The following is a 27,969-nucleotide window of genomic DNA, read 5'->3' as shown; positions in this document are numbered from 1 at the left end:
GATGGTTTTGAACTCACCGGAGGCAGCAGACCGCCGTGCGAGGTCCGAGGTCGTCGTCTTGCCAGTGCGGGATTATGTTCGCTTGCTGCAAGATCAGCAGCACTATCCCTCGGGATTACGTTCCGATGCATGGAACCAAGCCGTATACTTAAGATCGCATAGGACTTGATCACAACGCAATCCTTCTGACCGTGGGCACGGGGAGTGGAGGTGTTGCATAAGAACGATGAAATCATGGCTTCCGACACTAGAAGTCAGATCGTACAAGACGAGCGACATTACAAAATTCGTTGGGAAATGTTGCGTGAAGCGAGTACCGTCTGAGTCTCTGCCGCACTTGCCCCTGAAGTGCATGGAAACAATCAGGAAAGAGTCCGCACTGACGATTGAGACGCATACCTCAGTCTGTGTCGACGTCCTTGGATATTACGGCACAAGCTTCGCCAGCAGGCTGACCATCCCACTTGAATTGGAGCGTCACATGCTTGAGCGATGCGACCTCCTCAGTCATCCGGCGGGCGACATCGTCTAGATGGAGATTGCTGAAAAATATGGCGAGGTCGTCGGGAATCTCCAGTGACGGTGGAAATTGCTGATGCGTCACCGCAATCTGCAGATGCAGTGCGTCCACTATGCGAGGTTTCAATGCGTTGGTGAAGTCGTCCTGTCGCAGGGCAAAAGGGCATCAACGCTTAGGGAACTGTCGGGCATTCGACGTTGAAACTCACCAAGAACTCCTCGAACTCAGCCTGGAAACTGAATGTTCGTAGGAGAGACACATGACTGTCGACATGCACTTTGAGACACCGCAGCTCTTTAAGCCCAGGATGGGATAGCTGATCCGGTACTTGCATGAAGTGTACGTCGGACGACACATCGAGATCTAGAGAATGGGGTCTCGCGTATTCGAGTACGATTGGAAAGACTTGCAGACTTGAGTTTGAGAGAGTGGTGCGAAGTCTCGGTATTTGGCACGGAAGTCCAGAGATGTACAAGTCCATGGAGGAAGCGTCGACCTCCTCGAGGTGCGCCCATGCACCCCTGTCTTGTTGTTGCGCAAGTGAATGCTGTCTTGTAGCTCCGAACTCGGACGCCGCATCCCGTATTTTGGAAAACAATCCACTCCCGGAAAAGGTGTGGAAGTCCAAGGACTTGACATTTGGATAGAACAGTGCCCAGTCCGCGGTATGGGGAGAGGGAACACCCCTAATACTCAAGGATACTAGGGCGGGATAGACGGCTGCCTCCTCAGTCAGCGCATCGTCCAAATCCTTCCAAAATAGGGATTTGAGCCTCTGAAGAGTCTCTCGGGAATTCTTTAGCAGCACTGCCGGGTTCGTGACACGTCCTTGCCAAAGAAACTCAAATGGGACGCTGCTCCAGAGGAGCTCTGCAGTCTTGAGGGGCCAGTGCATTGCCTCGAACATCCTCCATGTGTGTTCACCTGCGGGTTGGGCGGTGATATGGCTTATGTTCGGGAGTGCGGCGAATGCACTGGGGAGGGCAGGGTCGAGGGCAAGGGTGATCTCGGAATCCTTGAAGCAGAGAAGTTCGAGCGACGTAGCGTGATGTAGATGCTTCACAAGGACTTGTGTCGCGCGAGCGTCGAGGTCAGAACCCAAATGCAATGACCATAAGTATCGCCATCGACGGAGATTGTCAGCGCACATGAAGGGAATGAACGAAGTAACGTGCGCAGTGCTCCTGAGATGGACTGTCTCCGCCATAAGAAACTTCGCGCAGTCGAGATACGACATGCGGGAGACCTGCATCAGTGTCGATACGGTTCGCCGACAGGAGTAGGATGCCACGTGTGACAGAATCTCGCGGCTCAGCAGCGGACGACGCTCCATCGCGGCTGACTGCTTGCATGAGATAACCAGAAGATAGTCAGAACAATCATGACTCACGAAATTGGCAAACCCCAAGTGTCGAGGCGATGGTTGGGAAGGAGGAGGAGGAGACAGGTTGAGAGACGACTCAGACGAGCGGTGTTACCAGAAGCGCCCAATCTAGATCTCGAATATACGATGTCCAGACATGTAGAGTACTCGAGAACTCTACATACAGGTCGGACTGCTGAAGCCTGAGGAACGGCAGCCAGAAATCAGTGTACGAACCCGTGCATATCATGAGCCCTCCCCGACATACATATACCACAATGACGCAAACCATACTATCAACTTTCCCGCAGGCTGAACATGCGCCTCTGATCGATTCGTCTTCAATGAGGTACGGCTAGGCCGAGCAGCCACTTTAAACCTTCTCTGGAGTCTCTGTCAAGCTTCTGAGCAGCAGCGATTTGGGGAAAGGCGTAGTGGAATCCGTGCAGCGTGCCCGGATATCTGCATCGATATTGAGCATTGCGATGAGCTTCAGTCCGCAGTAATACTATGGTATGCGACGTACTTGATGAGTTGCGTCTTGACACCCGCCTCTCGTAGCACTCTCTCATATAAGATGCCATCGTCGCGGATTGGGTCAAACTCCTGCACCTGGATGAACGCAGGCGGAAGACCCGCGTGAGAAGCCGCTAGCAGCGGAGAGACGCGCAGGTCTTCGGGAGGTCCTCCGTACGCCTCTGTGAAAAGTCGCAGCAGATTAGCAGAATCGGCATGCTCGGTATGGGGAAAGAGACGAACGGAAACTTTGGAGCACACGCTCGCTGTTCAGCAGTGGCGTGTCCGTGCTCTCCGCAAAGGAGCGGAAGTCCGACTTATACTTGTCTGGATATGTCCCCGGATAGATCGTGACAGGCTCTCGGAGGTACTGGCCGGTCAGCGGGTGTTGCTTGAAAAGAGGGTCATCGCGTGCTTCGAGCGCGATGGCGGCTGCAAGGTTTCCGCCCGCCGAGTCACCCCCGATGACGAAACCTTTCTTGAGGTCAAGCTGAAGCTCTCCTGCGTTTTTGACGACCTGTTCAGGAGGTATGAGCACGATGATAAAGCGTCAATAGTATGCATGGCACGCACCCACTGCAGCACAGTGAAGCTATCCTCGAACGCGGTGGGAAAGGGATACTCGGGGGCAAGTCTGTAGTCGACATTAACAATAGCCAGCTCGAGCTCGAGTGAGATGCTCCGTAAGTGCGCGTCGTCCATGTCGAGGTCACCTAGCATGTACCCTATTCACGTCATCTCCCCGTCAATCAACAAAGTCAAGAGAGACAATGACGGTCCACTCACCTCCACCATGGTACCAAACAAGCACCGGAAGAGTCGTGTCACCGGAAGGCCTGACATAGCGCACATTTATCTCGCCGTCTTTCACGGGGATTTGCCTATCGAAGACGATATATTGCGATTCTGTTGCTCAGTTAAATCTAGGACATCGGAATCGAGGACACAGCGTACCCTCGGGAAGTCGTCCTCTGTAGTACTTAGCAAATGGCCCGATTGCTGCGCTGGCCTGCTCTCTCGCATACTTGAAGAGAGAGACTCCTTCAGGAGGTGCTTGCGATTGCGTGTAGGTTAGGTCTGACGCGAGTGCAGCAACAATCTCGGGATCGTAACTCATGGCGGGGAGGGTGTTCAGAAGACGTTGCATGTGTCTGAGTCAAAGTGGTCGGTCGTCCTTTGAAATATGCTCAGTAAGCACCCTACGACATCCTGCCCGAGGGTCCGAGTTAGAGAAGTCATGCTGCGGCCGCACTAAGTCAAAGGAGATAAGCGTACTCTAACGTTACCGTAGTGATCATAAGACCCTGCACATTCGCTGCATGATTGTGGCCTCTGTTAATAATTCCGGTAAGCAGAACCTGCATGGAGGCCCGAGTTCATCCCCCCGACCCAGGATAACGGGTCGGCAGTCGCCACACCAAGAGAACGAGCGATTATGTGCAGTCCAGAACATGTTCACGAGCGAGAGTTGAGTTACTAGTAAAACGGGCTAAGCTGCGATGTTGAATCTGTTTACTTGATGCTTGAAATGCGGTTACTTACTGGACCTTAGTACATCTACTTACCACCATTACAACCTGGTGACGCCCAGATTCTTCCCTCCTACCACCACTTCTGTTCAGCTACGCATTACGCATAAGCTCGAAAGTAGCCTGGACGCTAGGATTCCATCAATGTCATCTTTCTTTTGACGTCGAGACGGCAGCGTATGACAAAATGCCAGTTCGCACCGTAACGTTTCGCGATGCCCCCAGTAGTCTCGCTCGAATCTGGACTCGTTAAGCTCAAGATATGGAGGGTTGCGTTATGCGTATATGGTGGGGACCGGAATCTGTGAGCTCTCTTCTTTGCGTTCTGTGTAGCTGGGAGGGCATGCGAACATGGCATGGCGCAAAGATTCTGAGGGCCGTCCGACGGTTTCCCATCTTCGTTCGCCTTCTCCAGCCTTAGCCCCTTCATATTTGTTGAGCTGCGCATGCGTCTGTTCGCGTCGTCGTCTTCGAGCTGACGGACCCGACGAAGCCCCAATGTACGGAGCTCCTGTGGCCTCGTCAACCCGGACATGACGATCGCGTCGACGAGCGACGACCCATCCCAACAGGAGGGGTGGCTGACGGATGAGGTGAAGAAGGTCGTTGGAATGCAGCATCCGAGCTTTTCGAGAATGGTCACGGACAAGGCAAGTGTTGTCTCCAGGAAGGGGCGGAGGTGAATCGGCTCAAGCTCATGCGGGAACGCTCCGCGTTCGTCGTCAAGCACAATCAGAATCCGTGCGATATTGGTTTCAACATTGCGAGCACCAACGCACTACGACCTTCTGTTCGAGAATGCTACCTAACAACACCCACTCCCTGCCCAGCCCGAGTGAGGGTCCAACGTGCAGTTTGTGCCGTCTTCCCTTACGCCCAAGCGGAACGCCGCGTTTACAGCGGCGTTGTCCCGATCGAGATCTGGTCATCGCAGCCGGAGTGTCGTTCATAGGTGCGTGCTCAAACTGATTATAGCGTAAGAGCTCTTAGACTGACACCTTCACAGAGGTGCAATTCCTCGTCTGCTCCCTAAGCGCAAGTCTCATGATGCTCCTCACTTGTAAGCGTTGGGTCATGCGTCCGCTGCTGCCTTCGTCGGCTGATTCGAGTTCGGATAGGGTTATATCATCTAACTATCGCATCATCGTCTGCCAAGGCTCCCATTTACCTACTATGCCAATCATCCATCCGGTGGTTGATCTCGTGTGACTTCATATTCGGAATTGCGGTCTTCGTGGATGCTATTCTGACTGTCACGTTGGTACGGGTGCTCCGTAAAAGTCGTGCGAGGGTGAAACCGTGGTCCGTAGGTTGTTCTCTTACCAGCCTCCGCGGTCGAGAGGGTCACTACACCATCGTGGACGTATTGATCGCATACTCCATCAACGCAGGTACGAGGATCGCTCCCCTTCGTAGGATATCACCAACTAGAGACCTCACGCAGGCTAGCTGAACAGGTGAGTTCCACGTGAGTTCTATGAAGAAGCTACTTACAGGACACTCTGACATGAACGATGATGTATAACACCTTGGGACTCGCGGGTTCGATCGTGGTGAGTACAGCCTAGTGCTACACCGATATGCGGACTGATCGCTTTCGTAGGCCCTCATCCTTTCGGGTGATTTCCTCTATGTTAGCCTCGCCATCGTCACTCTGAAAGGTTAGTCCATCCGTTCGTCGGTGACACTGCTATTGACGCTTCGCAGATCACTTCATATTGTACTCTACCCGACGGGCATCGTGACTACCCCGTTTGTGCACTTTTCGTGTGATAGTCCGACGAGAAAATCCAAGGAGAACTAGATATTTTTCAGGGTACGTATCACGCTCGATACATCGCGCACCGTTTTGACCGCATAGGCAGGTCTCCAGCGCCGTGTCCCCTAATTTTCAACATCAGCGTCCAGACGTCGGGGCGAGACATGGTGGAAGAGGGCCTACTCAAGGAAGAGGCGACAAATAATGCGCCAGTGGATAGTGTCGGAGGAGACTTCGTTCAGAGGCCGAACGTTCGTGAGTCCTGCCTATGACCCGCCGCCGGGAGGGACTGTACCGCACCCGGTGCTTAATGAAATCATTCGAGCTGCCATCCCACGAACACTTCCTCTGCTCTTTTTGGTGTCCACCGGGTCCGGAGGTCGGACCAGGATCCATCTGACATCGCACGCTCAAGGCACCGTGCGTCACGAGGAAGTTGAGGGACACAAGCGCCCGCTATAGCTACGACGGTCCATACGACAACCTGAGGACCAGCCTTACTCACGATCAAGGTACGTCGTGAAGAGTCTACTGTATCGAATACATGTCTCAACGGCATACGAGTTGTCACCACTTGCTCGCTTTGAAACGCAACATCCCTCAACTGAGATCGCGTGCCGTCTCACCCTGTCGAAGTGGATGTCAAGCTAAGAAGTCGCCACTGACTCGGGCCATCGGTATTGCCTATCATATGCTGAGGGCTGCTGACCTCTCGGATGAGCTGGAGGACTGCTTAAAAGCAGCTGACCTTGCATCCCTCCCACCAGTACCCGTAGCTCGTCTCCCATCATCATGAACTACGACCCAGCAATCGCTGCCGCCATCTCTGCCAACCCGGCCTTCACTGAATTATTTCCTCCTCCACCACCCGGTGTATCCGAGTTGGTACATGCGCGGAAGGTCGCTGCAGGACTGTTTGCGCCATTCGCTGAGTACTACGCAAAGAAACTCCCCGAACGTAAGTACCAGTCAGTTACGTGCGATGAGAGCAAGATATCTGACAAGCTGGCAGCGTCGCAGTATGTCACGTTTGACAAACGCATCCCTGTGGATGGCGGAGAGATCAATGCCACGTACGTGAGGCCAGCAGGCGGGCCTGAAGACACGTATCCGGTCCTCGTTTGGTTTCACGCAGGAGGTACGTGTGATATGCGGACTACGCATGGGCCTCGACTTACTCCTTCTCCTTGACCCTGTAGGATGGATGCTTGGTGGCCTCGAATCAGATGATATACATCTACGAACGGTATCTGTCGAACTCAAACTTGCCGTATTGAACGTGGACTACAGGTCGGTCTTTATGACATCGAGCGGTTGTAGTGTCCTAACGGCTCACATCGTAGACACTCCCCGGAGTATACCTTCCCTATCCCTTTCGAGGACTCGTACACTGCGGTGAAATGGGTACGGAGTGTCTCCATCACCCCCAGGCTCGTACATGCTGACTCCGTCCTCAGGTTGTCGAGCATGCCGTTGAGCTCAAAGTCGACCTGAAGAAGGGCTTCCTCGTGGGCGGCGACTCGGCCGGTGGGAACATGTCCGCCGCCATCGCTCTCAAGGCACGCGACGACCCGTTCTTCAGCGGACGCCCGCTCACCGGGCAATACCTCCGCGAGCCTGCTACCGTACATCCTGACGCCGTCCCCGACAAGTACAAAGACGAGCTCCGTTCCTTCTCGGAGTTCACGGACACTCCCGTCTTGAATACAAAAACAATGAACAGCTTCCTCAGTACGTATCTTGGTCCTGGCCGTCAACGTTTCCGTGTGTTGACCTCGTTGGCTCCAACAGCTACCTATGCTCCGCAGCCTTCTGACACGCGCATTTCGCCGCTGCTGGCCGCCTCGCATGCCGGCCTTCCTCCGGCATTCGTCCAAGTCCAAGAGTTCGACCCTCTGCGTGACGAGGGCAAGCTGTACGAGAAGTTCTTGCGCCAAGCCGGTGTTCCGACGAAGCTTATTCAGTACGTGAATGTTGTGTGATGTGCCCACGATGTCTGTCTAAAGGGATTCCGCACAGATACCCGGGCTGCTTCCATGCCTTCCACTACTGTCTTCCGGCAATTCCTCCTGCAGTGAAGTTGGATCGCGACGCGAGAGAAGGGCTCAAGTGGCTACTCGCCCAGAAAAACGAGTCTTGAACTTGACCGTTCGCGTTGATGTAGGCCAGGATTCCGTTTGTTAATCCCCTTTCCGCCTTTCGGATTGTCGCATTAGGAAAATGCTATGAAAGCATCTTTGTCTTCTACTGTGGATTGATGACTATACTGTGTTCCTCTTAGCTGGTCGGCTTGTCCATGCTTTGAACTGAAATAATCCTTCGTCCTAATGACCGATTGCTAGCGAAATTGGCTGTCCCGAGAAGCCGCTACTCTTTAAGCTTGCGCACTCACCTACTAATCATAACGCTCTAGGGCTCGCGTCCACCGTCCGCGTCCGCGAGCCGGCAACCTGGCAACCAGAGGTACATGAGACGACAAGACGGGCTGAGGTGCCTCCTAACAGTGCATGTTCGTGTAGAGGGGTATATAACGCGCCGGTGCGTAGATACTCGAATATTATACAATGGTCGACGGTCAGTGCTCGCACATATTGAACTCGAGCTCGTACACCTTCTCGTTGTGCTCGATAACTAACTTCGAGCGCTCCTTCATAAGTTCCGCACGATGCTCCTCAGCCCTCTCGCGCATCATCACGCCAGTCTTGACGTACTCAGCGACCATGTTGAAGAGCTCGACTGGCAGGTTCTTCATCGCGGGCACCCTCTCCACCTCGTCCAGGGCCCAGTCCGCCTGCTGCGGGGGTACGTGCGTCGTCGACAGGATCTCCGTCTCCGGGTTGACCAGGAAGAAGCATAGAATCTTGCGATACCCAGGCTTCGACATGTCCGCAAGCTCGAATGCGTCGACGTGATGCTGGTACGTGTTCGGGAACGCGACGCACTTGTCCTTTTCCGCAATGACATGCCCCAAGCTCTGGTTCTTCAAGTGCCCGCGTCCGAATCCATATGCGGTGACGTATCCGCGGTGGTCCGACTGCTGGTAGCGCATGTAGATGCCGTCCTGGGTGCCTACCGTGACGCGGAAGTCGAGGCGCGACTCGGTGATGTTCTCGCATGCGTAGTAGTACAGCCCCGTGGCGACGATGTTCTCGTTCGCCATGCCCTCGACGTGCCATGCGCCGCCCGCGTACGTCGGGCTGTCAGGAGTGAGGACGATGTTCGCGAACTTGACGATCACCTGCAGCTTGCGGCCCTTGAGCAAGTACTCGACACGCTTTAGGGGTTCGGGCTCGCTGGACATGCCCAGCCAGGAGCGGTCGCGGCGGAACGACTTCTTGACGGGCTTCCTGAGGAAGGGCGGCGTGAAGGGGGCAGGATCCGGGATGACGGGCCACTGGTACTCGTGCTGCCATGCCTCGTACGCCTCGCGGTAGTCATCTGCATCGTCGTCCTGAGGGCATGGAGGCTGGACAGCGTCGTACCATCTGCACGCGTCGACCTGGACAGCCAGAGGAGGCTCGTCGGAAAGGACATCGGAGAGGACGCGCTCGAACATCGGCACGAAGCGCGCGAGAATGGAGGTGATGAGCGGATAAATCGTAGCGTGGTGAGACGGGTTCAGATTGTTGATATAGCCACGAGCTTTGATCCTGCCGCTCTCGGAGACGATGAAGTCGGTCGGGAGCCATTGGTATCTCTTCGAGACAACGTAAGGCTGCCAGACGTAGTCTGAGAGGTCTGGGCGGCGCCCTTTGTATACTTCATGCGTCAGGACCTCAAGCGGATCGCCGTCGCTCGTGTCCTCTTTCGGGACGTGGGAATCGCCGATAACCAGAGTAGAACGATGGGTGTACTAAATCGAGGACCTGCTTGTTAGATCCGGGGTGCCAGTCCTTCTGCTCTTCGGGCACGTCCTCGAGGATAGAGACAGCCATGACGAGTCTGTCCTTGAGCTCGGAGGGGATGAGCGACCTCGACTCGTAGACCTTGGGAATCGATGTCGCCTGTGCACACCGTGTGAGCTAAGGCTTATCTACCCAGTAAGAAACTCACAAAGATACCGGTGTCGGGGTCACGCTGGGCAGCCTCATACTTGAGTTCGTCGAAGATGTAGTCGATCTGTACCTGAGTGATCGTGTCGCGCGACCATTTTTTGCTGTTGTCCAAGCAGATGAGACGCTCCTCACCTCCCCAGAACTTGTCAACCAGAACACGGTCCTGCTCGACGATCTCCTCGCGCCACTTTTTGACAACGGACGGGTCCTCGACTTTCTGCCACCAGTTCGGCTTGGAGCGAATCTTGCCGGAGAAGGACCGCATGCGGAGCTCGACAAGGGTAGTAGGCTCACGCTGCTCGAACGTGAATGGCGAAGGGAATCTGGCGGACATTGCGCGGATCGTAAGAGGCCCTGATGTGAGCGTGTTGGAAACTTAGACGAGCCAGTCTGGCTTCTAGGACTTTATACCATTCGACGTCGCCCAGCTGACACTCGCAGCGGCTAAAGCATACACGGCGGCATAGCCTCGCTGCAGGCGCGGGTCCCTTCTGCTCCCGGCGATAAGTAGGCTTGGATAAAGGTGTTCAAGGGGAGCCTATGCACCACCTATTACATCACCTTTGACCCAACGTGTGACGTTTTTGGACGATAGGCGGGCGGTATGCAACCTTGGTTCGCCACTGCAGTATACGCCGCCTACAATCTGGTGCAGTCGGCAGGCAACCCGTGCATGTGGTGAGGCCTCCTTGCGCGCAAGGAATAAATCACATGCCCTTCCGTCGGGCATGCCCAGAAGTCTTAAAAGAGTCCAGACTCTGATCATGAGCGAAGGTACTTATCCTGTAGGCTCTCAGTGTGCCTAGTCTCAGGCGATCCCAAACCCAACAGGTCCAGGTGAAGAGGGACCACAGCCGTGTGAAAACTCACCTCGAGTACATTTCCCACAAGAACAGACGGTCCCGAATCCCGACGGACTTAGAGTTCCCATGCACTCAATCGTCGTTGCATAGGCCGTCATGCAAATTCGTCCTGTCATCAAATGAACATCAGCGTATGGGAATGCACATAAGAGAAGACTCTCACGCCATGACGAGAACCAACCCGGCCCAACTTCAGGTTCTCTACTATAGTAGACCGTTCTAGTTGACGGGTAGTTCACATTTCAGCGTCCATGGTTCGGCATTGATCCACTGTTATATCGGACTCACCAATGCTGTGGGGATATCAAGAGAAAACGACTATGAGGGTACCAAGAAAACAACATTTTGGCAGTGGATGTGGGTTGACGGTGCTGACTAAGTTTGCTATATCTGGAAATGTTGCGAACCGGTGTAGTAGTTTTCAAAATTCACCTCCTCCGACCAGCTGCGTATCATGACGCTTATTACTTGAATCCCAACCTTCACGATTATGGACTAGTGTCATGTTCTGTCCAAGGCCTACTAGCCCAGTACGGAGGATGGGCCGCTCAGTGGCCTGCTGGTGCCAGGTCTTCATGGTTAGTTCCTCGCGCCTTCGGATCCCGTACCCGCACCCGCACCGGCGTTATCCACTTTCAAGCCAGGCATCTTGTACACGAAGGCGAAGGCTCTGTGCGAGGTCGGCGTACCGGCGACGATCTTCGAGTGCGTACTTGAATCCATCGCGCCTGAACAGTCACTGGTCTTACAAGAGGAGATCATGATGCTAACTTGTTCCATATCCGCTCGCGATAGGAACTCGGCGGCATACATTCAACTATGAGAAGATGCCAGGCTCGTAGTCAGAACAACACGTTACGCTTCCTATGGCGGCAATTGTTGTCCATCACCGGCGGCTTATGAACACGCTGAGGGTAGTTGCAGCTAGGCTCCGTCGCGACCGGAGTGAATTACGGCAGGAGAGAGCAGTACTATCGAAGTGAAGATAAGTCACATAGTTTCAACTTGCAACGGTCGCGCGCACTCTAGGGAATTGGCCCGACCACGTGCATCATCGGGAAAATGCCGTGTACGTGCGGCGGGTTCTCGTAACTAGTAGTAAGTGGGCAGTCGATTCGGACGCGTACCCATTCTTCAGCTCCTGCGCTCACCAGAAACCGCAGAGCCTGCTGCTCACATGCCGCTCCTCCCACAAGAGCTCTGGGATCGCACGATCGACTTCCTCGCTCCGGATTGCCTCTCAGGCCCCTCAAAGCACTACGCGGACCTTCACATCTGCGCGCTGACGTGCCAGAGCTGGCTCCCGCGGGCACAGCGCCAGCTGTACAAGCACGTCGAGCTCGACAGGCTTGAGTCGACCAGGCTCTTGGCGCGGACGCTCGAGGAGTCTCCGGACCTCTGTCCATTCGTCAAGCGTCTCGAGTTCTGGTGCAAGAAAGCGGACTGGGAGAGTCAGCTTACGCCAGTAGGAGATGTGCCGTTCCCAGCACACCTCATTGGAGGCCTAACCGCCTTGCACTCGTTGCGGTTCGCGTGCTGTACAGATTTGCCGAGGCATTGCGAGGTCCAGATCGACTTCGTGAACAAGTGGCGTGGGTTTAAGCAGCTGCGTACGCTCTGGCTGGACGGATTCTGCTTCGACACCCTTGCGGATCTGACGCGGGTCATCTGGTCCTTCCCGCTCCTTGGGGAGTTGAACGTCTTTCAAACGACATGGGGCGAGCGCAACACGTCAGTAGATCCGGCAGAGTTCCCAGGACACTGCCAGATGTTGACGAACGTAGAGGTGTGTACATACCTGGAATCTGGAAGTTTGGCGTGTTCAGTTGTGCTGATTAGTCCCAGATGCAGGAGACGTATGGAGTCGATGACCTTCTCCCACTACTGGGCCGAGCGATTCAGACATTGTCGGTCGCATGGATGTGGGATGCACTGAACCCAGACACCTACGCAGGCGAGCGAGCTCATACTACCTTGCCAATTCAACGAGTGCTCACGGGGTACCATCTACAGCGATCAGCACCCTCCTCGACTTGCGCGGCATCCAGATCCAGATCAATTACCTGGACTATGCGTGGGTGGCATCCATACTGTTCCAAATCCGTTCTGCGCACCTCGAGGAGCTGGTACTGGACTTGTCTCTTCTCAGCCGGGACGAGGACAGCACGGTGCTTGAAATCTTCGCAAAGGAGGGTCTCGACGAGTTGCTGTCACACAAGCCCCTCGATGGTATTCGTCGCCTGAGGATCATAACGTTTGGGAATAACAAGACGGGGAAGGCGGAGAGGCGGCGGCAGGAGGCGCAAGCGCTGCTTCCCCAATTCATGAAACGTGGAACTATCGAAGTGGCGGTGGAGCAAAGTGCGTCCTTTGTCTATTTGTCTATCACGCGCAAGAGTAGCTCTTACTGAGCGGATTTCTTTGCAGAGATCAGCGGTCTGACTGGAGAGGAATACGAAGACTAGTATACCAGAGCGATTGGCACTATGAGCAGTTATTTTGACTTTACTTCGTCTCTCCTTTTGGTCTGAAATCGGGCACGTGTCAGGTAGCTTCCGACCACTCCCCATAGCGATCGGAGGAACGCCGCTCAGAGCTGATGAACAGCGCTCGGGTTTTGTCGTGCAGCACAAGGGGGACATATGAACTCTCATTTTCCAATATGCCGAACACTGAGATTGAGCCATCCTACAGACCCGTGCCGGTATATGCTGAGCCGTCTCTTATATTTTGACTGAAGGGAAGCTGACACGTTTGGCCGGCGCTCGTGGTACCATACTCGTAAGCCCTTGGAATTGGCTTCGTGCCGGATCGCCTGGTAAGGACAGCAACATCTACTAGTATTTCACGTCGTGACCAACCGCCACCAGTGACTAGCAGCGAGGCGGCTTCGGGCGGGGGCCTTGACGCACAATGTACTACGGTTTGCAATTCCAAGTCTACAAAAACGGAACCGTCGATGTGAACTTGAAGCCTCGCGCAACACATCTTCAACTACTTGTCAAGACATGGATCCCGAGTTCGTTACTGCGTTCGCCCAGGAGCAGAGCGCCGCGAAGGCACCCACTGCTACCGCGGGTACACCACGCCGCTTTCCTGCGCATCTCTCTCGAGAAAGGCTTCATCGTAGGCGGAGACTCAGCGGGAGCCAACCTCGCAACCGTATGTGCTATTATTGCGCGCGACAACCCCTTCTTCGCGGACCGCCGTATTACGGGACAGCTCCTCCGCCAGCAGTCGGTTATTTAGCCAGACGCAGATCCGGAGAAGTGTGCAACTTCGCCGTATTCAACGTATACTACTTGTATATGCTAACTGCATTATCGTGCGCCGTGAGAGGTACAAGGCCGAGCTGACCTCGATGGAGGAGTTCAAGGACGGCCGGCTCCTCACGCGCGACATGCTCATGCAGTGCCGGGGCGAGTCTTCTTCAATTATCGGCAGCCGCTTCCAGAGATACAAGGTCCATCTCTCCTGACAGCACTACTCAACGCTCCACGGGATGATCCGCCCTGCTCTTCCCCCCGGGACGTCTGGCTGGAGCTGCCTCTGCTTTCATTACCTACAACGGCAGAGATGTGCTGCGCGACGACGCGCAGGTGTAGGCTAAGGTACTGGGTGAGGCTGGGGTGAAGGTCAAGGCCGAGTGGTATGTCCCGATTGCCGTATCCCCGCGCTAGCCTTCAAGGTACTGATACTGATAATCCGATGGCCCGCACTGCATACTTACTTATGAGTACACGCTGCAGTTAGCCAGTTGCTCTGAGAACGCCTTCTGACGCTGCATCTTGCGAACTGCAGCGCCGTCGCACTGGTTCTCAGCCTGAGAACAAGTTGCCCGAGCCGCTAGCCCACTGCGGTACCGCCGGTCACGTAACCTGCTCTGTGGTGGGACAAAGGCAAGCTTCATGGAGGAACAATGCATTGATTGATCTCTTCAGGGTTTTTTTCTACCTCATAAGGAGGGAGAAAGTGAGGAGGTCGCATCTTCCACTCATGGTTAACCTCCTGTGCGTAGTTCGGGCCGATGGGCCGATGTGCGTTTATAGGCTAGCGCTCGGGCGGGGAAAGCGGGAGGTGCACTTGAAGACAACTTGAAGACGACTTGAAGAAGACTTGCTCGACTGGAGCGATTCATGCCGTCTGTCGTGAGTATTTTTACTTCGCTTCCGAAGCAGGAATTGGGCAATGCTACATCAAGGAATTCGAAGTGCTGCAACAGACTCGGAGTCCTCCTCCGGCTCTCGAGAGTCGTGTCCTCTGTTCTCGGGAAACAGTTGACAGACTTCTGCAATTCCGCATGGAGACGTCGTAGCATAGATAAGGCCCCATTCAAATATCACACCTCGTGGCAAGATCGAAGCAGATCATATCCTGCAGCGCACTGGAGTGCTGCGGTAGCCCCTTGTACGGACTTAATACCCAGCGTCGGTTTCTCGCCCAACCAAGCACGGAGGGTCTACCCAAGACTCCTCCCGTTCCCCCTCCCTCCTCTCTCCTCTCTTCTTACTGCTCCTCCTTCTCCTACCCCAACCGACCCCGTCGAGGAAGCCCAAATCTCGATGTCGACGAAGACGCGTACCAACGGGCCGCGCACGGGCACGCCCGCCGTGAGCCGCACCAACACGAACTCGAGCTCGAACACGAACACGACGATCACGCTCCAGCTGAACGTCGACTCGCAGGCGTTGTCGAACGCGGGCGCGCGGGGGCTCTCCCTCGGGAACGGCGGGGGTAACGGCAACGGCAATGGCGGGAAGCCTCGCGCGAGGCCCCCGGCGCAGACACAGGTTCGTGCCCCCTTTGCGGCGCTCAGACTGCAGTTTGACTTTGTGACATCGTCCGTGTCGTGGTGTTATTTGTTGCAGACGAGGACACCGTCGGCAGGCTCTGGAGGAGGGAATGGAAACGGCGGAGGAAACGGGGGCGCCCGCGCGCACTCCCAGAACCAGAACCAGAATCAGCCCGCTCGTCCTCGGGGGCAGAGCAACGGCGGAGGCAACCAGAATAACAACACCAACAACAACAGCCATGGCCGGCCCCAGGGCAACGAGCGGCGCCGCTCGCAGGGCAATGGCTCCGGGAACGGCAACGGAAATGGGAATGGGTACACGCCGAGGACGCCGCAACCTCCTCGCCAGCGGCCCGCCCAAGCCCAAGCCCAAGCCCAAGCGCAGCCCCCGCCTCAGCCTGCGCAGGTGAGCACTCGCCTGTGTTGTGGTGACGGTTGACGGTGGCTAAAGTGGAAGCGGACTCGATAATAGATGGCAGCGATGGCGATGGCGGTTCCGATGTCCATGCCGATGTTCTTCACCCCGATGACGGGGGCGCTGGTGCCCACCTCCACAGCCCTCGTGCCCACCGGGGTAAAGGGTCGCAGTGCGTGAACAGTGAATTGCCGTTGGGGGTGACGCGTGACGGCGAAGGGAGTGCATCGTTTTCAGTTGGGCAGCCTCTGAGGCTATTGTGTCGAGCACCGAGACTGCGCCGAGGCCTCGAGCAACTGCATGGAGAGAGACTTGGGACCCGTGTTTGAACGAGTGGCATTTCTGCATATACATGTAATAGTACGGCTTGGCTCGGAGTCCGGACGAGTTACGACATTATTATTCTTGCGCGCACCGTGCTACCCAACCAAAAGGTCTGGACCATGTACCATGTGTTGAGTATCTTCGGCCTTGCACGTGTGCACCTCGGACGATTTTGACCGAAGAGCACTGCATGACACCATACGGTGTACGCTTTTACGATCGGCCTGCTCACCTAACCACTCCTCCCCTAGTCGGTGCGATATCGGCATGGAGTTCGGCCACAAAGAGGATGCTCCGGCTGCGGGATGGGAGCATGCAGGCAGCACCATAAGCAGCCCTTCCGATTCCTCGGTGTCATACGGGCTGACCGAGGCGGCGCGGGACTCCGGCCGCAGTCGACAGCAAGATACAGGCGCAAAGAAGAAACAGAGGAGCGAGAAGACCAGAGAGCCCAGAGACGAACATAACGAGCTCGAGAAGATGTATGTCGACGTAGCAGACAAAAACGAACGAAGAATAAATAGCAGCGATGGTGATGGTTGGCAACAGCGTTGTGTCAGTAGCGGAAGCGCCTAGGATATCGCCGAAGCGCCGGCGGTGCGCAGTGCTGAGTGAGAGGACAAGGCACGACAGTGTTGACCTTACACCGCCATCCCCTTCCGCCGGGCTGGGAGCTACACCGGCGCATATATCCACTCTTTTCTCTTCTCTTCCACCACCATCTCGCCTGGATTTGCGACCTCACGACCTGCGACGACCCAGTCTACTCATCTCGGCGACATGTCCGATACCAACAGCACGCTCTGTCCCTCGGAAAACCAGTCCGTGATCGACCAGTCGACCTTCTGGGACTCGGATGGCATAAATTGGGATGCACACAGGATAGGGTGGGTTGTAGCCGGCTGTTGCGCCGTCGTGGTGAGTAGTGGCACGCTTGGAGACGTACATCATGATGCAGAGCTCACCTGGATGTGGCAGACCCTTATCCTCACCGCGATTAATGTCTCCTTCCACGCTCGGTACGTCCCAAGCACTTCAGTTGCGTTACTCCTCGATGCTGATGGTCGTACAGACACTACACAAATCGTGGCGAGCAGCGACAAATGTACGTAGAGCTTACTCCTCATCTTGTTTCCTACCCCTCCTCTCTTCTTCCACATCTCCGCGCTTGGATTCGGATCTCTATGACTTCATGCACGACTTCGCGCACGTTTGTGCGGGATTCCTACCTGCCTTCGTGCAACGTCTCGCCATGACGCTGCTCCCACAATGCCTCCTCCCAGTGGGTGTCGACGCTACAATTGTGGCTGGTAATTGTGGCGGGTGCGCTTTACGGAGGACATGTTGCATGAATCCGGGCGTTCGCCTATGCGTCGTTGCACTCGCAAGTTACTTTGTATGTGTTGTGCCGGTAGGCAGGACTATATGCGGCTGCAAACGCGAAGGCGTAGACCCGCCTGTCCATCCCAGCTACGTATATGCGCGCGATTCGAGAGGGTTTTGTACTCCCCTCTTGTCGCATACATGACCTCTGCCTACGGGTGTAGTGCATCGTTTGCGCACGAGCATGTGGTGTCTTTCGCCATTGCTTTGCGCAAGGACTGTTCTCCATGACGCTGCTCTCGCAGTCGACACTTGAATCAGGTCGTTTGAACACTGCAAGTGTGGCGAGTTGCATTCACGGAGGAGATGATGGTTCTCGTGAATCTGTATAGCATATTGTATTCGCACGGACGTGCGGGAACTCGCGCCATCGCTTCGTGCAAGAACATGTCTTCATGACGCTGCTGCCACTATCCTGGTAAATTTGGGTGTTAGCCTGTCCGTCTACATCTTCTACAAGTTCCTGTTCATGCGTTGTGCTGGTCCGCAGGACTGTATGCGGCCGCGAACGCGAAGGTGTAGACCTGGGATCATTTGCTCGTGCACAGCGGGACAGGACGGCCCCCTGCCCATCACAGCTGCGTATATGCGCGCGATTTGGGAGGACGTCTTTCCTTTCCGCTGGCCTGGGTTTGGGATTCGCTCGTTCTACATTTCGTGCTTGCGGATATCTGTTGGAGTAGTCGAGCCTCTGATAGATGCGGAGTCTCGTAGGATACAGCAGTCGTCCTGGTCGTAGTGATCCTCTTCCCCCCACCCGCGCTCTCTCCTCTTCGCGCCTGCTGACTAAGCAACGCCACCGCTTGAACCATCCCTTCTCCCCTCCTCCTACTCCACTGTGATAATGTGCTCAGATGTGTGGGATTCCTTCCCCTTCGTGCAGCAACGTCCCTCCATGACCCTGCTCCTAATGTGCCTCCTCGCGGTGAATATCGACGCTTGCATGATCGTCTGGTGCTGTACAACAGTGGCGGGTGCGCTCAGGGAGGTGATGATGCAAACGCGAAGGTGTAGACCCGGAGTCGATTGTTCGTGCACAGCGTCAGATAGGAGGGCCCCCTGCCCATCACGGCTGCGTATATGCGCGCGATCCGTGAGGGCGTCGTTTCTTTCCGCTTGCCTGAGTGTGGATTGACTCGTTCTCGTTCGGTTTCGAGCTCGCCGTCCTCAGTTCGTTCGCTGACATTAGCTCTTTTGCAGTCTCCGAATATTGTACATGCCTGCAGTCTACGCCATCATCTCTTTCTTCTCCTATCGCTACTTCCGCAGTTACACATATTATGACCTCATTGAGACTGGTAAGTGGTAACGCCTCATCACTTGTCACATCGTAATCTGACCTTTTGATCATCACAGCTTACGAGGTGAGTTCTTAATGACCCGGTCCTACCTGATGCTGACCGCCTCGCAGTCCGTGACCCTCAGTGCCTTCCTGTGAGTGTTTCTGCGTTGTAACGCGCATCCTGCCCTCATCCCTTGACCCAGCCTCCTACTCATCGAATTCGTCGCATCGACTGCAACTGGCCACGATGTCGACAATGCTATCCTCCGGAAGGAGAAGTCCAGTCTACCACTTCCCTTCTGTTGTTGGCGCTACCGCCCGACAAAGGCCTACTTCATGTACACTCTGAAGGTACGTTCACAGACTGCAGCCTACAGCCGATGCTGACGGGCGCCCAGTGGTCCGTACTACAATACGTCATCCTACGACCTGGTGAGCCCGAGTTCGTTCGACTTTCATTTGCGCCAACAACTCACCTTCTTTGACATGTGCAGCGTTGTCGATCGCAGGTATCATCTGTGAACACTACGGTGTGCTCTGCCAGTCCGGACCTTGGAGCTTCAAGACTGCGCACGCCTACATCAGCGTGATCGACGGTGTCAGCATCACGATCGCGCTGTACGGCCTTCTCATCTTCTACGGGCTCACAAAGGATGAGCTTAAGGGCCGCAAGCCACTCTCCAAGTTCCTGTCGATCAAGCTTATCGTCATGTTCACGTTCTACCAGTCCCTTGTTGTGCGTATTCGTCTCGGGCATATGTGTGCTTGTGCGCGCTCACCTCCCTCACTCAGTTCGATGCGCTGGAAGGTCGGGTGATCAAGGAGACACAGTACTGGACGGAGACGAACATCGCGGACGGCCTGAACGCGCTCGCGATCTGCATCGAGATGGTCATCTTCTCCGCGTTCATGATGTACGCGTACTCGTGGAAGGAGTACAAGATCAAGGGCGCCATACGGTACGGCGCATGGCGCGCCCTCTGGGACAGCATCAACTACGGTACGTTCTTCCTCCCTTCCTTGCGTGCTCGTGCTCGTGCTCACGCCTCCACAGCGGACTTTGCGCACGAGATCGCGGGCTCGATTAAATTCTTCGTCGATTACGCGCGCGGGAAGCCCGGCACGCACGGGCCGCGGATCGGCGTCACCGATGAGACGGGCAAGCAGACGAAGATGGACTTTGGGCAAGCCTTCGGGCTGAGTCCGCGCACGAACACGGCGTACAGCAGTGGCATCAACGGGTACGCCAGCTCGTCCAGCGAGATGCAGATGCAGACGCAGCGCGTTAACTCTGTCCCCCCTCCCTACCCCCCTCGCACCCTCAGGGCCGGTGAGTCGATGTCCATGTCCGCTGTGCGCGCGCCACGGGCTAGCTACGACGAGAACGTCAGGTTAGAGCCGTATTCGTACGAGGACGGCGCGGGGCGAGGATGAGCTCGAGCTCGGGCGGGCACGGGGGGTATGTGGGTAGCGGTAGCGAGACGACATGTGGTAGGGTAGAGGATGAATATATTTTGTTTGCGGACGCGATGTGTTTGGCGGGCGAAGATCTTCCAGATCGATCACTTGGCTCTGCTGGACTTTCGAACAGGATACCTGCTGCACTGTCGAACAGGATACCTGCTGCACTGTCGAACAGGATACCTGGTGCACTTTCGAACAGGATACCTGCCTGGGGACTTGGAGGACTTGGAGGACTTGGGGGAGGACGCCCGGGGACGAGGAGGACTTCGGAGGCTCACAGAGCAAAGCAAGATGTATTCCGTGTCGTACGTAGCAGAACATCGCCGAGAACAGACAGAGCCAAGTACATAAACAGCCCTCTCTGCCGCCCCAAGTAAATGAGAGCATGCAAATAGCAATATAATAACGCATTCCGCCGCCCCCAGACGACGAAAGCACGCGCGAGACATGCGCACGGACGAGCGTGTGGTTAGCGGAACGCTTCCGAGCTGCGGGCGCTCATGGCTGCACTTGCCGAGCATGCGGTGCTCGACTCTTGCTCTCTTACCGTCATCTCGTCGTGTCGCATCTCCTGCATCTTGCTTGTCTCGTTCACGGCTGCTTCAGGGACTGTGTCAACTTTGCTTCACGCTGTAGCTGCACTCTGACTTACTCTGCTGCTTTCTGGCAACTTGCGCGACCCGCGCACAACCTCGGAGACTTGACGCGACGGTTTCGAGGCGTGCGACGTGAGCTGGGCGGGAGTGCTGTCAGAACTCGGACTCAGACACAGGTAAGTTTGTGACGTACCGTTCTCTTCCCGGCAGCGTGCAGACTTGCACGTGTTTGAGCCGTACGAGAGCGACAGTCGAGTGAGAGGGCGGTTGCCGGAACGTGTCAGGAGGGAAGAGACGGTGTCCTCAATCGGGTCCCGAGCTTCGATGTCGAGGATGGGGTTGAGCGATTTCAGTTCTGGAAGAGTACGGGGTGTCAGGGGCAGCACTGGTGGGTTTGGTGATGCGAGCTGGTCTCGATCTGCAACATATGAGAGCGCGAGCGCGGACTCTGAACTCAGCTGACCGCGGCTTCGTCTTCTGGAAGCCGAACAATCTGGTGAGTAGCTCCTCCTCAGACATGAATACGGCTACATACCCTCGCGCAGTAACAGATCCGGTCTCTTGAGGCTTGTGGTCGCATGCAGCGTTGCCACAGCGTCCTGTGCAGGCGAATATCAGCATGAACGTAAGTCTGACTACCTTGATAGCACCCACCCTGCGTCAAACCACCGCACGCGATCGTGCAATCGGTCTCTTCGAGCGCGCCGAGGACGAGACCAGGAATGATGGGAACACGCGACACCGGGCACGGTTGGTCGACTCCAAGGACCGTCGTCGACACAGAGCACTTGAACTTCAGAGAACAAACCAAGTACCACGAAGAAGTCGTTGGCGTCCAGTCCGGGGCAAGAGCGGTCTTCAATATGCAGGTGTTTCATCGTCCGACTGCCGAGCATTTCTGGTGCTGACCGCTGTCGTCTGTTGTCAGGTAGGTGCCCGAGGACGACACCTATGGCATTCCGTCCCGCGAGAGGCTTCGCGGCGATGCAGAGCTACACCCCGGACCGGCGTTGTGCGCGGAAACGCCACGAGAGCGACGTGTAGACCCTCCAGGACCGTCGCTGCAAGAATCCGGATGAGAAAGGAGTACACGTCGAGGTAAGTACAGCGCGTACTCACCAACATCAGGCAGAGGACTGACAGCTTCTGCGCGTGTAGACGACACGCAGGAATGTCCGCTAGGGTGTCCGGCCGGGATGCCATGTCTCGCCTCGACGTGAAGATGCATCAAGACCTATGCACAGGAGGTGCGCCCTCTGTCTCCGTGGCCACGTCGACCTTCTCGGAACGCCGCAGGCCGAGGTCCACGGTGGAGAGGACGCAATGGACTATGCCAGGTGCGCCGGCAGCGACGATCTCGCCGCTATAGGTGTCCTCCATCTGTGCAGTGTCGTAGACCTCGTCGATGCGCACGACGAGGACTTCGCAGTCGCAGGGGGCACCTTCTTCACCGATCGCGAGCACGGTCCGCCGTCCAAACGATCGTCTCGAGGTAGGACGTGTGCATGGCTCAGATGTCGTCGGAGGACGAAGAAGAGCCGGCAACGGTGAGTAGGTCGACGATGCGTTCAGCCTGCTGATATGCGAAACCCGTGGCGAGGTCGCGTCCGTTGTACAGGCGCTGCGACTCTGCGACACGAAGCTTCAGCCAGGCTGAGTCAGATGGTGGATGCTACGCACCTGACCGGCGGATCTGCTTGTACACGCCCGTAAAGACAGACTTGCTCTGGTGCTGGAAGTCCCACGCGGAAGCGATCTCTGCTGCGAAGCCGACCATGTCAGCCTTGAGCGCGATGTCAATGAGGATCGGGTCTTCCTGGTGCTGGATGGTCTCGAGGAGCTCGGCCATGACCGGGCCCTCTGCCTCGCGTGCGCGGTCGAACGCAGGCGTGACCCTGTCCGGGTCAGGTGTCTCCGCGACGCGGAACGCATTCATGACCTGGGAGGCAACCTTGGAGATCTCGAGGTCAATGTCCGGACCATGTGGAGGACGACATCATCGAAGGTGGACGTCGGCAGGTGGGTGATACGTGACAGAGCGATATGCGGGCCCTCGAGATGCAGCTGCACATGGAAAGGTGCGGATCTCCACAATGCGCGTGTGTCATAACGGCGAGGACGCGAGAGGGCATGAAATACGTCGTCGAGAGTGGGAGACTCTTGGTGCGGCTGGACATCTGAAGGTGCGACCACTTTGAACCCACCGGACATGTCAGTTTGGAACAGATCAAGCTAACCACTGAGCGGCGTGCTCACCATGCACCGTAGCCTGCCCTCGCTCGTGTCCTCAGCACCAAGGTGCGTCTTGCCGCTGTCGAAGCACGCTGCCTGTAAGAGATGTTTCTCGTTAGAGGTACATAAACAGATTGAACGGAATAAGTCGACACATACCAAGTGCAAATGCGCGAGAGGCAGGGAAACTCAGAGGCAAGGGTAGGACCGACACGAAGATGGGGAGAGCAGAGAGAAGGGGGATTCAGCGTGGCTGGTCGTCTCAGAAAGCCGCTCGTTTTGCTGTCAAGGGCGGGATATGGTCAGATGGTAAGCGGGTGCAGTGTCAGTACCTGCTCCGCTCGGCTGTCAAGTCAGACAAAGCTTCGTCAACTATGTACTGGTAAGCGGATTCAGTCTCGGCCCCAGACGGAGCCCAAAATATTCAAGTCGTTGGAAGATCCATACTTATTCTTACTTCAAGTTACGAGACTGCATTGTTGGCTTTGTACATCCTCGAAATTAGTGCGTTTCAGGAATATCTATGACTATAGTCTATCCGGTCACTCCGCACTCGACCATTCTAGTCGCTCAAGGGCTGTCGGTTCCCGCCATCCCCGCTCAGTCCAAACAAGCCAAGTCCCATCCTTGAACATCTGCGGAAGCGGACCGCGGCATCGGTTGACAGCCGAAGCCCCATCACCCTCTAAGTCAACCTCCTCACTGATCATCTTCACGCTCTTTGGTCCGTTCCGGATGTACCGATGCGGAATGGTGATCCCGTCGGTGTTACGCTTGAACACACGCCGTCTGCCAATGTTGCTACGGCCGAGGTACGGAAGAGGAACCGGGGCAGGGAACAGAGGGCCAGGAGCGACAGCAGAGATGTCAAGCTCAGCGGCGAGCAGCTGCTCTCTCGTAGCCCGGATAAAATACATCCGAGGCTGGGGCTCTGCTGCGAGGAGGGCGAGAAGATGGCGAACCTGTGCCATGCTCGGGCTTCCATGCCCTGTGCTGAGATTCATGAACGGGACATCGGCTGGCCACCCATAGAGGAGGACGCCATAGCGGAGGACAACGTCCTTATGGAACAGCCGGAGAGTCCAGCACATGCGTGCGCACAGGTCGCCGGTCGCATGGACTGCAATAATGCACCACATCAGAGTCAGTGCATGTCATGATGGCAGGGAAGAGCGCACCAAGCAACTCATTCAGAAGAAGTCGGACGCTCCCCCGGGGATCGGAGTGGTCAGGTCTGGGAAGCTCTGAAGTGAGGGGTACACCCGGGGAGATGAGGAGTGGCAGCGGTGCTGGGAACTGGCGGTGAGGGTGAACAGTATGTGCGTATGAGCGAACGGCGATGGAGGTATGTTGCAAGAGGCGGGAGCGTGTAGGGGCCATGGAGGACTTGTGAACCAGGTCGTTCGAGTGTTGTTGTTACAGGTCTATATATGCCGCTCCATCGCGAAGAGACTAGATCTGCGAGGTCAGCGTGAATCTGCACAACGTGAAGTCGAGCTAATGTAATATTTGCTAAGGGGTTCAATTTATTACTAGACGTACACAGTACCACTGAAAATATAGGTTGTATGGCTCGCCCACGCAAAACTATGAGTGTCGCAATTATATTCAGGAAATGTGGGTGCCTCTAGTCGCTGGTGCATTGCATGACACTGTGAACATCCCCAGGCGACACCCATTACAGTGTTCCTGAAAGAGCCTTCGTCTGACAAAGGACACAAGCACGCAAGATGAGTACATCCCATCTCGTCCCCCGCATGCTGATCTGTGCACAAGTCTGTAGAGCTCGACCCGCACAATGCTGCAAACGAGCATCCTGCACTCCTTGCAAGCTGCCGCCTTCTCTCACAGTCAGAGCTACAGATGCACCTCAATTGCCGCCGCTCAGTACGAGCCCGATACCGTGGCAGATCCCTCTCCCGCCGCCCCGGCTGCATTACAGAACATGCCCCGAGGTCCGTCGCGTCCGAAGAACTGGGTCCTCATGCAGTCGACGGCCCGGGTGAGATCTCTGTGAAAGTGTCTGCATGTAGTTATTCAGACCCGCCGGCCTCAAGTCCATGCGCAAATCCGATACAGAATTCCCGAGGTCATGGGTGGGTGCACGGCGTGATGAGAACTGGGGAGTCGGCGTGTCAGGGCTGCAGCCGTCGCTTCCAAGTCAACGTACCGATATTGCACTCCAGCCGTCTTTGCAGGATCTGTTAGCACCTTCGAAACGGTCTTCGCAGCTTTGCAGAACGTACAGTATGTGTTCTCCCTGGTCACGTCTCGCGCTCATTCTTCCCTGCTGTAGTAATTCACACTGGGAGGAGCCCCGGGCCCCGAGGCTTGGAGACTGTTGAGGATTGTGTTTGCGTCGAGCGAAGGTCGCAGACCATCAGGAACGCGACGCATCTGTGTGCGAGGGTTAACTTGCCGTACCCCGGGCCTTCGCTTCAAGATATTGCATGTGTTCGCAATCTCCGTCGCGAGGTGACGTTCGTGCGATCCCGAGGGTCCTGTACATGTATCCTGTAAGTAACTGCGACGGGCCCTTCTCCTTCTCTTCTTGCGAGCCCAGCTGCACACCCAACGCGTCTCGCGCGTCGTGCAAGTCTGAAAACAGATGAACGGAGTGAGCTGCGCCTTGCCGCCGCTTCGGAATGCACGTACCCACACGGACGCCATTCAGGGACAGAGATGCCTTGCCGGAGCATCCGATCACGCTGCGCGGACTCCGGAGCGTGTCTGCCGCGCCGCGCACACCCTGTAACGCAGTCGCTTTGTGCTGTACGGAATCGTGCAGGCCCGGCGCGCTTCCGAGCCCGAATTCTTCAGCACGAAAGCCGAGATGCGGGCTCCAAGTCCAAAGGACTGGATGTGACGCCTTCGCAAGTCGAGGCGGCGGTAGGTTGGTGTGATCTCACGCAGTCTCACAGCCTGAGCAGGCACCTCGTGCGACGGTCGCAGCGGTCTCCTGCACCTGAAGTCGCCCTCGCGGCCTGCGCAGTGCAAATTCAATAACCTCAAAAGTAAGAACACAAGTGAGTACATGTACACGGTACGAGGTGCAAGCCCGTGACTGCGACAAACGATGTCAGCGGCGTGCGGCGTGCTGTCCAGCGCGATGATGCGAACGCACCTCAGTTCTGCCGAGTCCCGACTCTCGAGGTTCCGCCCGAGCCGTCGCACAAGCGAGTACCAAGTCTTCCCAGGGCAATTAGTTGGATGCTCACGACCTCCGCGGCCGTCGACTCTGCAAGATACATTCCCCGGGCTCCGGGCTCGGGGTCCTGTCCCACCGTTGTTGCAGCGATCGTGTTTGAGCGTACGGAGTCTCGTCGAGCTCGAGGCTACGTCTGAACGGCCGCTACGTACAGCAAGAACAGGGAACTCAGGTGTTGCGGCGCTCCTTCGCCTCGCTCTTGATCGAGATACGCGGAGGTACGCTGGAATGTTCGGGCGCAGGAGGCGACGGCTTGGGTGGACGACACTTGAGCTTCGTTCGGGATCGTGATCCCATTCCTGGCTGGCACGGGCGAGTCAGTACGCCGAGGGGTAGCCACATGATTCGGATGTGCAGGAGGAGGAACGGTTGGCGCGTTAGGTCGCTCCGAGTCCTTCTTTGCAGGAGTAGCCAACGCGAGGATCTCGTCCTCTGTCAGGTCCGCGTCCTTCTTTCGCTTCCTGATGATGAGCTTGGCTCGTTGCCCTCGTCAGCTGGAGGCGGCGCTGAAGGCTTCTCCCATGGGAAGAAGTGGACGCCTGGGACTGGTGTCGACGGTCATGACAGCCAGCGCACGGCAGCCGACGCTTCCGGGTCAACGTACAGGGGTCTCCGACGGACACTTCACAGGTAAAGCTCCCGAGGTCCGGCTTTGTAGCGTCGTCTGTACGCCCCCGACCGTCGTGCCCGACGTCTGTCTGTCACCCTGGGCGAGCGAGTCCTATCGTGCTGCGAGTCCGTGCACACTGCGCTCGCAGCTCGGGCGTCCTCCGGGGGACAGGATGAGACCCGGACGTCGAATGCGGGCCGCGAGGGTTAATTTACATTAGCGTGAAACGCAACTGGTGGGAGAGACCGCGGCGCGGACCGCACTTACAATGTGGAACTGGAACGGGGAAGCGACGCTTGTCGCTTAACCGCCGCCCGGAACTTGCTCAGACGTACTGGCGTCATCACGGCGGGCGAGCGGTGGTCCGTGCGCGGCGTCAGGTAGGCGTATAATAGTCTGGTTGTGCGGAGGAGGTGCGGTCAGCGATCCTCGCCCGCTCTCTGCGGCTTACCTGCTCTCTCAAGGTCTCAAGGCTCGTCCCGACTGGGAGCACGCTGCCCGAAGTCCGAGTCGTCGTGCGGCCGCTTGATTGGGTTGTGAGTCGCGGCCGTTTGAGGAGACATGGCGTTACTGATGTGTTTGCTGGTGCTGCAGGCTGAGGCTGACCGTTCTGTCAGGACGTCCTCCGGCTGCGGGGGATCAGTGGCCACTCACGAAGGACGTTCGGGTGCGTGGTGGTACGTGCCATAGGCCCCTCGTGGCGGCGGCGAGTTGCTGGCTGACGACGTTCTGCAGGACGCGGGCGGGTGAGTACTTGAAGATGCAAGAAAGGGACTGACGTCGTTACTCACCCTTTCGCTCACGCAGGCGGGCGCAGGACCGCGTTAGTAAGTCCAGCTAGTGACTTTGAACAGCGGCGAGATTGCTGACTGGTTGCGCACAATGCAGCGGCGGCGGCGGTGGCAGCAGCGCACGGATACTTGGTTACTCACCGGTATTGGTCGACCGTGGCGTGCGGGATGATTTTGGTTGGAGCGCTTCCGGGCGGAGTCAGGAGCGACGAGAGGCGAGGGATGCGTACGAGGAGGTGACTTCTTCGCCGATCGTGCGCTGCAGCT

The 27,969-nt window shown here is 56.4% G+C and overlaps 14 protein-coding genes across 14 annotated transcripts; 8 read left to right on the top strand and 6 right to left on the bottom strand.

Annotated features, from left to right (window-relative positions):
* Positions 1 to 306: 306 nt before the first annotated feature.
* On the bottom strand, positions 307 to 1,993 carry L226DRAFT_616335 (uncharacterized protein). The gene is made up of 4 exons (XM_067686892.1): positions 1,911 to 1,993; positions 729 to 1,862; positions 400 to 664; positions 307 to 343 (listed from the first exon to the last, which is right to left on the bottom strand). The coding sequence occupies exons 2-3, from the start codon at positions 1,851 to 1,853 to the stop codon at positions 401 to 403; spliced, it is 1,389 nt and encodes a 462-aa protein (XP_067530660.1). The 5' UTR covers positions 1,854 to 1,862; positions 1,911 to 1,993; the 3' UTR covers positions 307 to 343; position 400.
* A 231-nt stretch (positions 1,994 to 2,224) lies between these two features.
* On the bottom strand, positions 2,225 to 3,516 carry L226DRAFT_470675 (uncharacterized protein; the record flags this gene model as incomplete). Its single annotated transcript, XM_067676324.1, has 6 exons — positions 2,225 to 2,345; positions 2,410 to 2,581; positions 2,643 to 2,916; positions 2,973 to 3,124; positions 3,186 to 3,305; positions 3,354 to 3,516. 6 exons carry the CDS (start codon positions 3,514 to 3,516, stop codon positions 2,225 to 2,227), a joined length of 1,002 nt encoding a protein of 333 aa, XP_067530659.1.
* A 1,327-nt stretch (positions 3,517 to 4,843) lies between these two features.
* On the top strand, positions 4,844 to 5,460 carry L226DRAFT_256606 (uncharacterized protein). The gene is made up of 4 exons (XM_067673329.1): positions 4,844 to 4,880; positions 4,935 to 4,988; positions 5,047 to 5,319; positions 5,373 to 5,460. The coding sequence occupies exons 2-4, from the start codon at positions 4,973 to 4,975 to the stop codon at positions 5,375 to 5,377; spliced, it is 294 nt and encodes a 97-aa protein (XP_067530658.1). The 5' UTR covers positions 4,844 to 4,880; positions 4,935 to 4,972; the 3' UTR covers positions 5,378 to 5,460.
* Positions 5,461 to 6,479: 1,019 nt separating this feature from the next.
* L226DRAFT_575000 (uncharacterized protein) lies at positions 6,480 to 7,827 on the top strand (the record flags this gene model as incomplete). Its single annotated transcript, XM_067685138.1, has 7 exons — positions 6,480 to 6,645; positions 6,700 to 6,825; positions 6,887 to 6,977; positions 7,031 to 7,091; positions 7,145 to 7,418; positions 7,479 to 7,650; positions 7,707 to 7,827. 7 exons carry the CDS (start codon positions 6,480 to 6,482, stop codon positions 7,825 to 7,827), a joined length of 1,011 nt encoding a protein of 336 aa, XP_067530657.1.
* Positions 7,828 to 8,262: 435 nt separating this feature from the next.
* L226DRAFT_562957 (uncharacterized protein) lies at positions 8,263 to 10,101 on the bottom strand (the record flags this gene model as incomplete). Its single annotated transcript, XM_067683531.1, has 3 exons — positions 9,741 to 10,101; positions 9,520 to 9,691; positions 8,263 to 9,491 (listed from the first exon to the last, which is right to left on the bottom strand). The coding sequence occupies exons 1-3, from the start codon at positions 10,074 to 10,076 to the stop codon at positions 8,263 to 8,265; spliced, it is 1,737 nt and encodes a 578-aa protein (XP_067530656.1). The 5' UTR covers positions 10,077 to 10,101.
* A 1,476-nt stretch (positions 10,102 to 11,577) lies between these two features.
* Positions 11,578 to 13,182, top strand: L226DRAFT_256559 (uncharacterized protein). The gene is made up of 5 exons (XM_067673328.1): positions 11,578 to 11,703; positions 11,760 to 12,391; positions 12,451 to 12,559; positions 12,619 to 12,966; positions 13,033 to 13,182. The coding sequence occupies exons 2-5, from the start codon at positions 11,783 to 11,785 to the stop codon at positions 13,068 to 13,070; spliced, it is 1,104 nt and encodes a 367-aa protein (XP_067530655.1). The 5' UTR covers positions 11,578 to 11,703; positions 11,760 to 11,782; the 3' UTR covers positions 13,071 to 13,182.
* A 336-nt stretch (positions 13,183 to 13,518) lies between these two features.
* On the top strand, positions 13,519 to 13,854 carry L226DRAFT_470727 (uncharacterized protein; the record flags this gene model as incomplete). Its single annotated transcript, XM_067676330.1, has 1 exon — positions 13,519 to 13,854. One exon carries the CDS (start codon positions 13,519 to 13,521, stop codon positions 13,852 to 13,854), a length of 336 nt encoding a protein of 111 aa, XP_067530654.1.
* Positions 13,855 to 14,795: 941 nt separating this feature from the next.
* L226DRAFT_539116 (uncharacterized protein) lies at positions 14,796 to 16,305 on the top strand. Its single transcript, XM_067681629.1, has 3 exons — positions 14,796 to 15,395; positions 15,474 to 15,803; positions 15,870 to 16,305. Exons 1-3 carry the CDS (start codon positions 15,168 to 15,170, stop codon positions 15,990 to 15,992), a joined length of 681 nt encoding a protein of 226 aa, XP_067530653.1. The 5' UTR covers positions 14,796 to 15,167; the 3' UTR covers positions 15,993 to 16,305.
* Positions 16,306 to 16,916: 611 nt separating this feature from the next.
* On the top strand, positions 16,917 to 20,235 carry L226DRAFT_470730 (DUF300-domain-containing protein; the record flags this gene model as incomplete). Its single annotated transcript, XM_067676332.1, has 11 exons — positions 16,917 to 17,054; positions 17,115 to 17,155; positions 17,209 to 17,241; positions 18,720 to 18,817; positions 18,876 to 18,883; positions 18,931 to 18,953; positions 19,005 to 19,152; positions 19,200 to 19,233; positions 19,296 to 19,537; positions 19,594 to 19,801; positions 19,856 to 20,235. 11 exons carry the CDS (start codon positions 16,917 to 16,919, stop codon positions 20,233 to 20,235), a joined length of 1,353 nt encoding a protein of 450 aa, XP_067530652.1.
* Positions 20,236 to 20,919: 684 nt separating this feature from the next.
* Positions 20,920 to 21,893, bottom strand: L226DRAFT_256460 (uncharacterized protein). Its single transcript, XM_067673327.1, has 4 exons — positions 21,516 to 21,893; positions 21,397 to 21,460; positions 21,055 to 21,338; positions 20,920 to 20,998 (listed from the first exon to the last, which is right to left on the bottom strand). Exons 1-3 carry the CDS (start codon positions 21,755 to 21,757, stop codon positions 21,165 to 21,167), a joined length of 480 nt encoding a protein of 159 aa, XP_067530651.1. The 5' UTR covers positions 21,758 to 21,893; the 3' UTR covers positions 20,920 to 20,998; positions 21,055 to 21,164.
* L226DRAFT_256452 (uncharacterized protein) lies at positions 21,757 to 22,963 on the bottom strand. Its single transcript, XM_067673326.1, has 3 exons — positions 22,542 to 22,963; positions 21,981 to 22,490; positions 21,757 to 21,922 (listed from the first exon to the last, which is right to left on the bottom strand). Exons 1-2 carry the CDS (start codon positions 22,791 to 22,793, stop codon positions 22,089 to 22,091), a joined length of 654 nt encoding a protein of 217 aa, XP_067530650.1. The 5' UTR covers positions 22,794 to 22,963; the 3' UTR covers positions 21,757 to 21,922; positions 21,981 to 22,088.
* A 107-nt stretch (positions 22,964 to 23,070) lies between these two features.
* Positions 23,071 to 24,470, top strand: L226DRAFT_256440 (uncharacterized protein). Its single transcript, XM_067673325.1, has one exon. It carries the CDS (start codon positions 23,262 to 23,264, stop codon positions 24,123 to 24,125), a length of 864 nt encoding a protein of 287 aa, XP_067530649.1. The 5' UTR covers positions 23,071 to 23,261; the 3' UTR covers positions 24,126 to 24,470.
* Positions 24,471 to 24,843: 373 nt separating this feature from the next.
* L226DRAFT_539113 (uncharacterized protein) lies at positions 24,844 to 25,168 on the top strand. Its single transcript, XM_067681628.1, has one exon. It carries the CDS (start codon positions 24,892 to 24,894, stop codon positions 25,108 to 25,110), a length of 219 nt encoding a protein of 72 aa, XP_067530648.1. The 5' UTR covers positions 24,844 to 24,891; the 3' UTR covers positions 25,111 to 25,168.
* Positions 25,169 to 25,556: 388 nt separating this feature from the next.
* Positions 25,557 to 27,366, bottom strand: L226DRAFT_256327 (uncharacterized protein). The gene is made up of 4 exons (XM_067673324.1): positions 27,179 to 27,366; positions 26,218 to 26,604; positions 25,749 to 26,157; positions 25,557 to 25,691 (listed from the first exon to the last, which is right to left on the bottom strand). Exons 1-3 carry the CDS (start codon positions 27,253 to 27,255, stop codon positions 25,797 to 25,799), a joined length of 825 nt encoding a protein of 274 aa, XP_067530647.1. The 5' UTR covers positions 27,256 to 27,366; the 3' UTR covers positions 25,557 to 25,691; positions 25,749 to 25,796.
* Positions 27,367 to 27,969: the final 603 nt, after the last annotated feature.

Source organism: Lentinus tigrinus, assembly GCF_003813185.1.
Source record: "Lentinus tigrinus ALCF2SS1-7 unplaced genomic scaffold L226scaffold_40, whole genome shotgun sequence".
NCBI lineage: Eukaryota > Fungi > Basidiomycota > Agaricomycetes > Polyporales > Polyporaceae > Lentinus > Lentinus tigrinus.
Note: the sequence above shows the minus strand (reverse complement) of the source record. Positions and strands in the feature narration are given on the sequence as shown.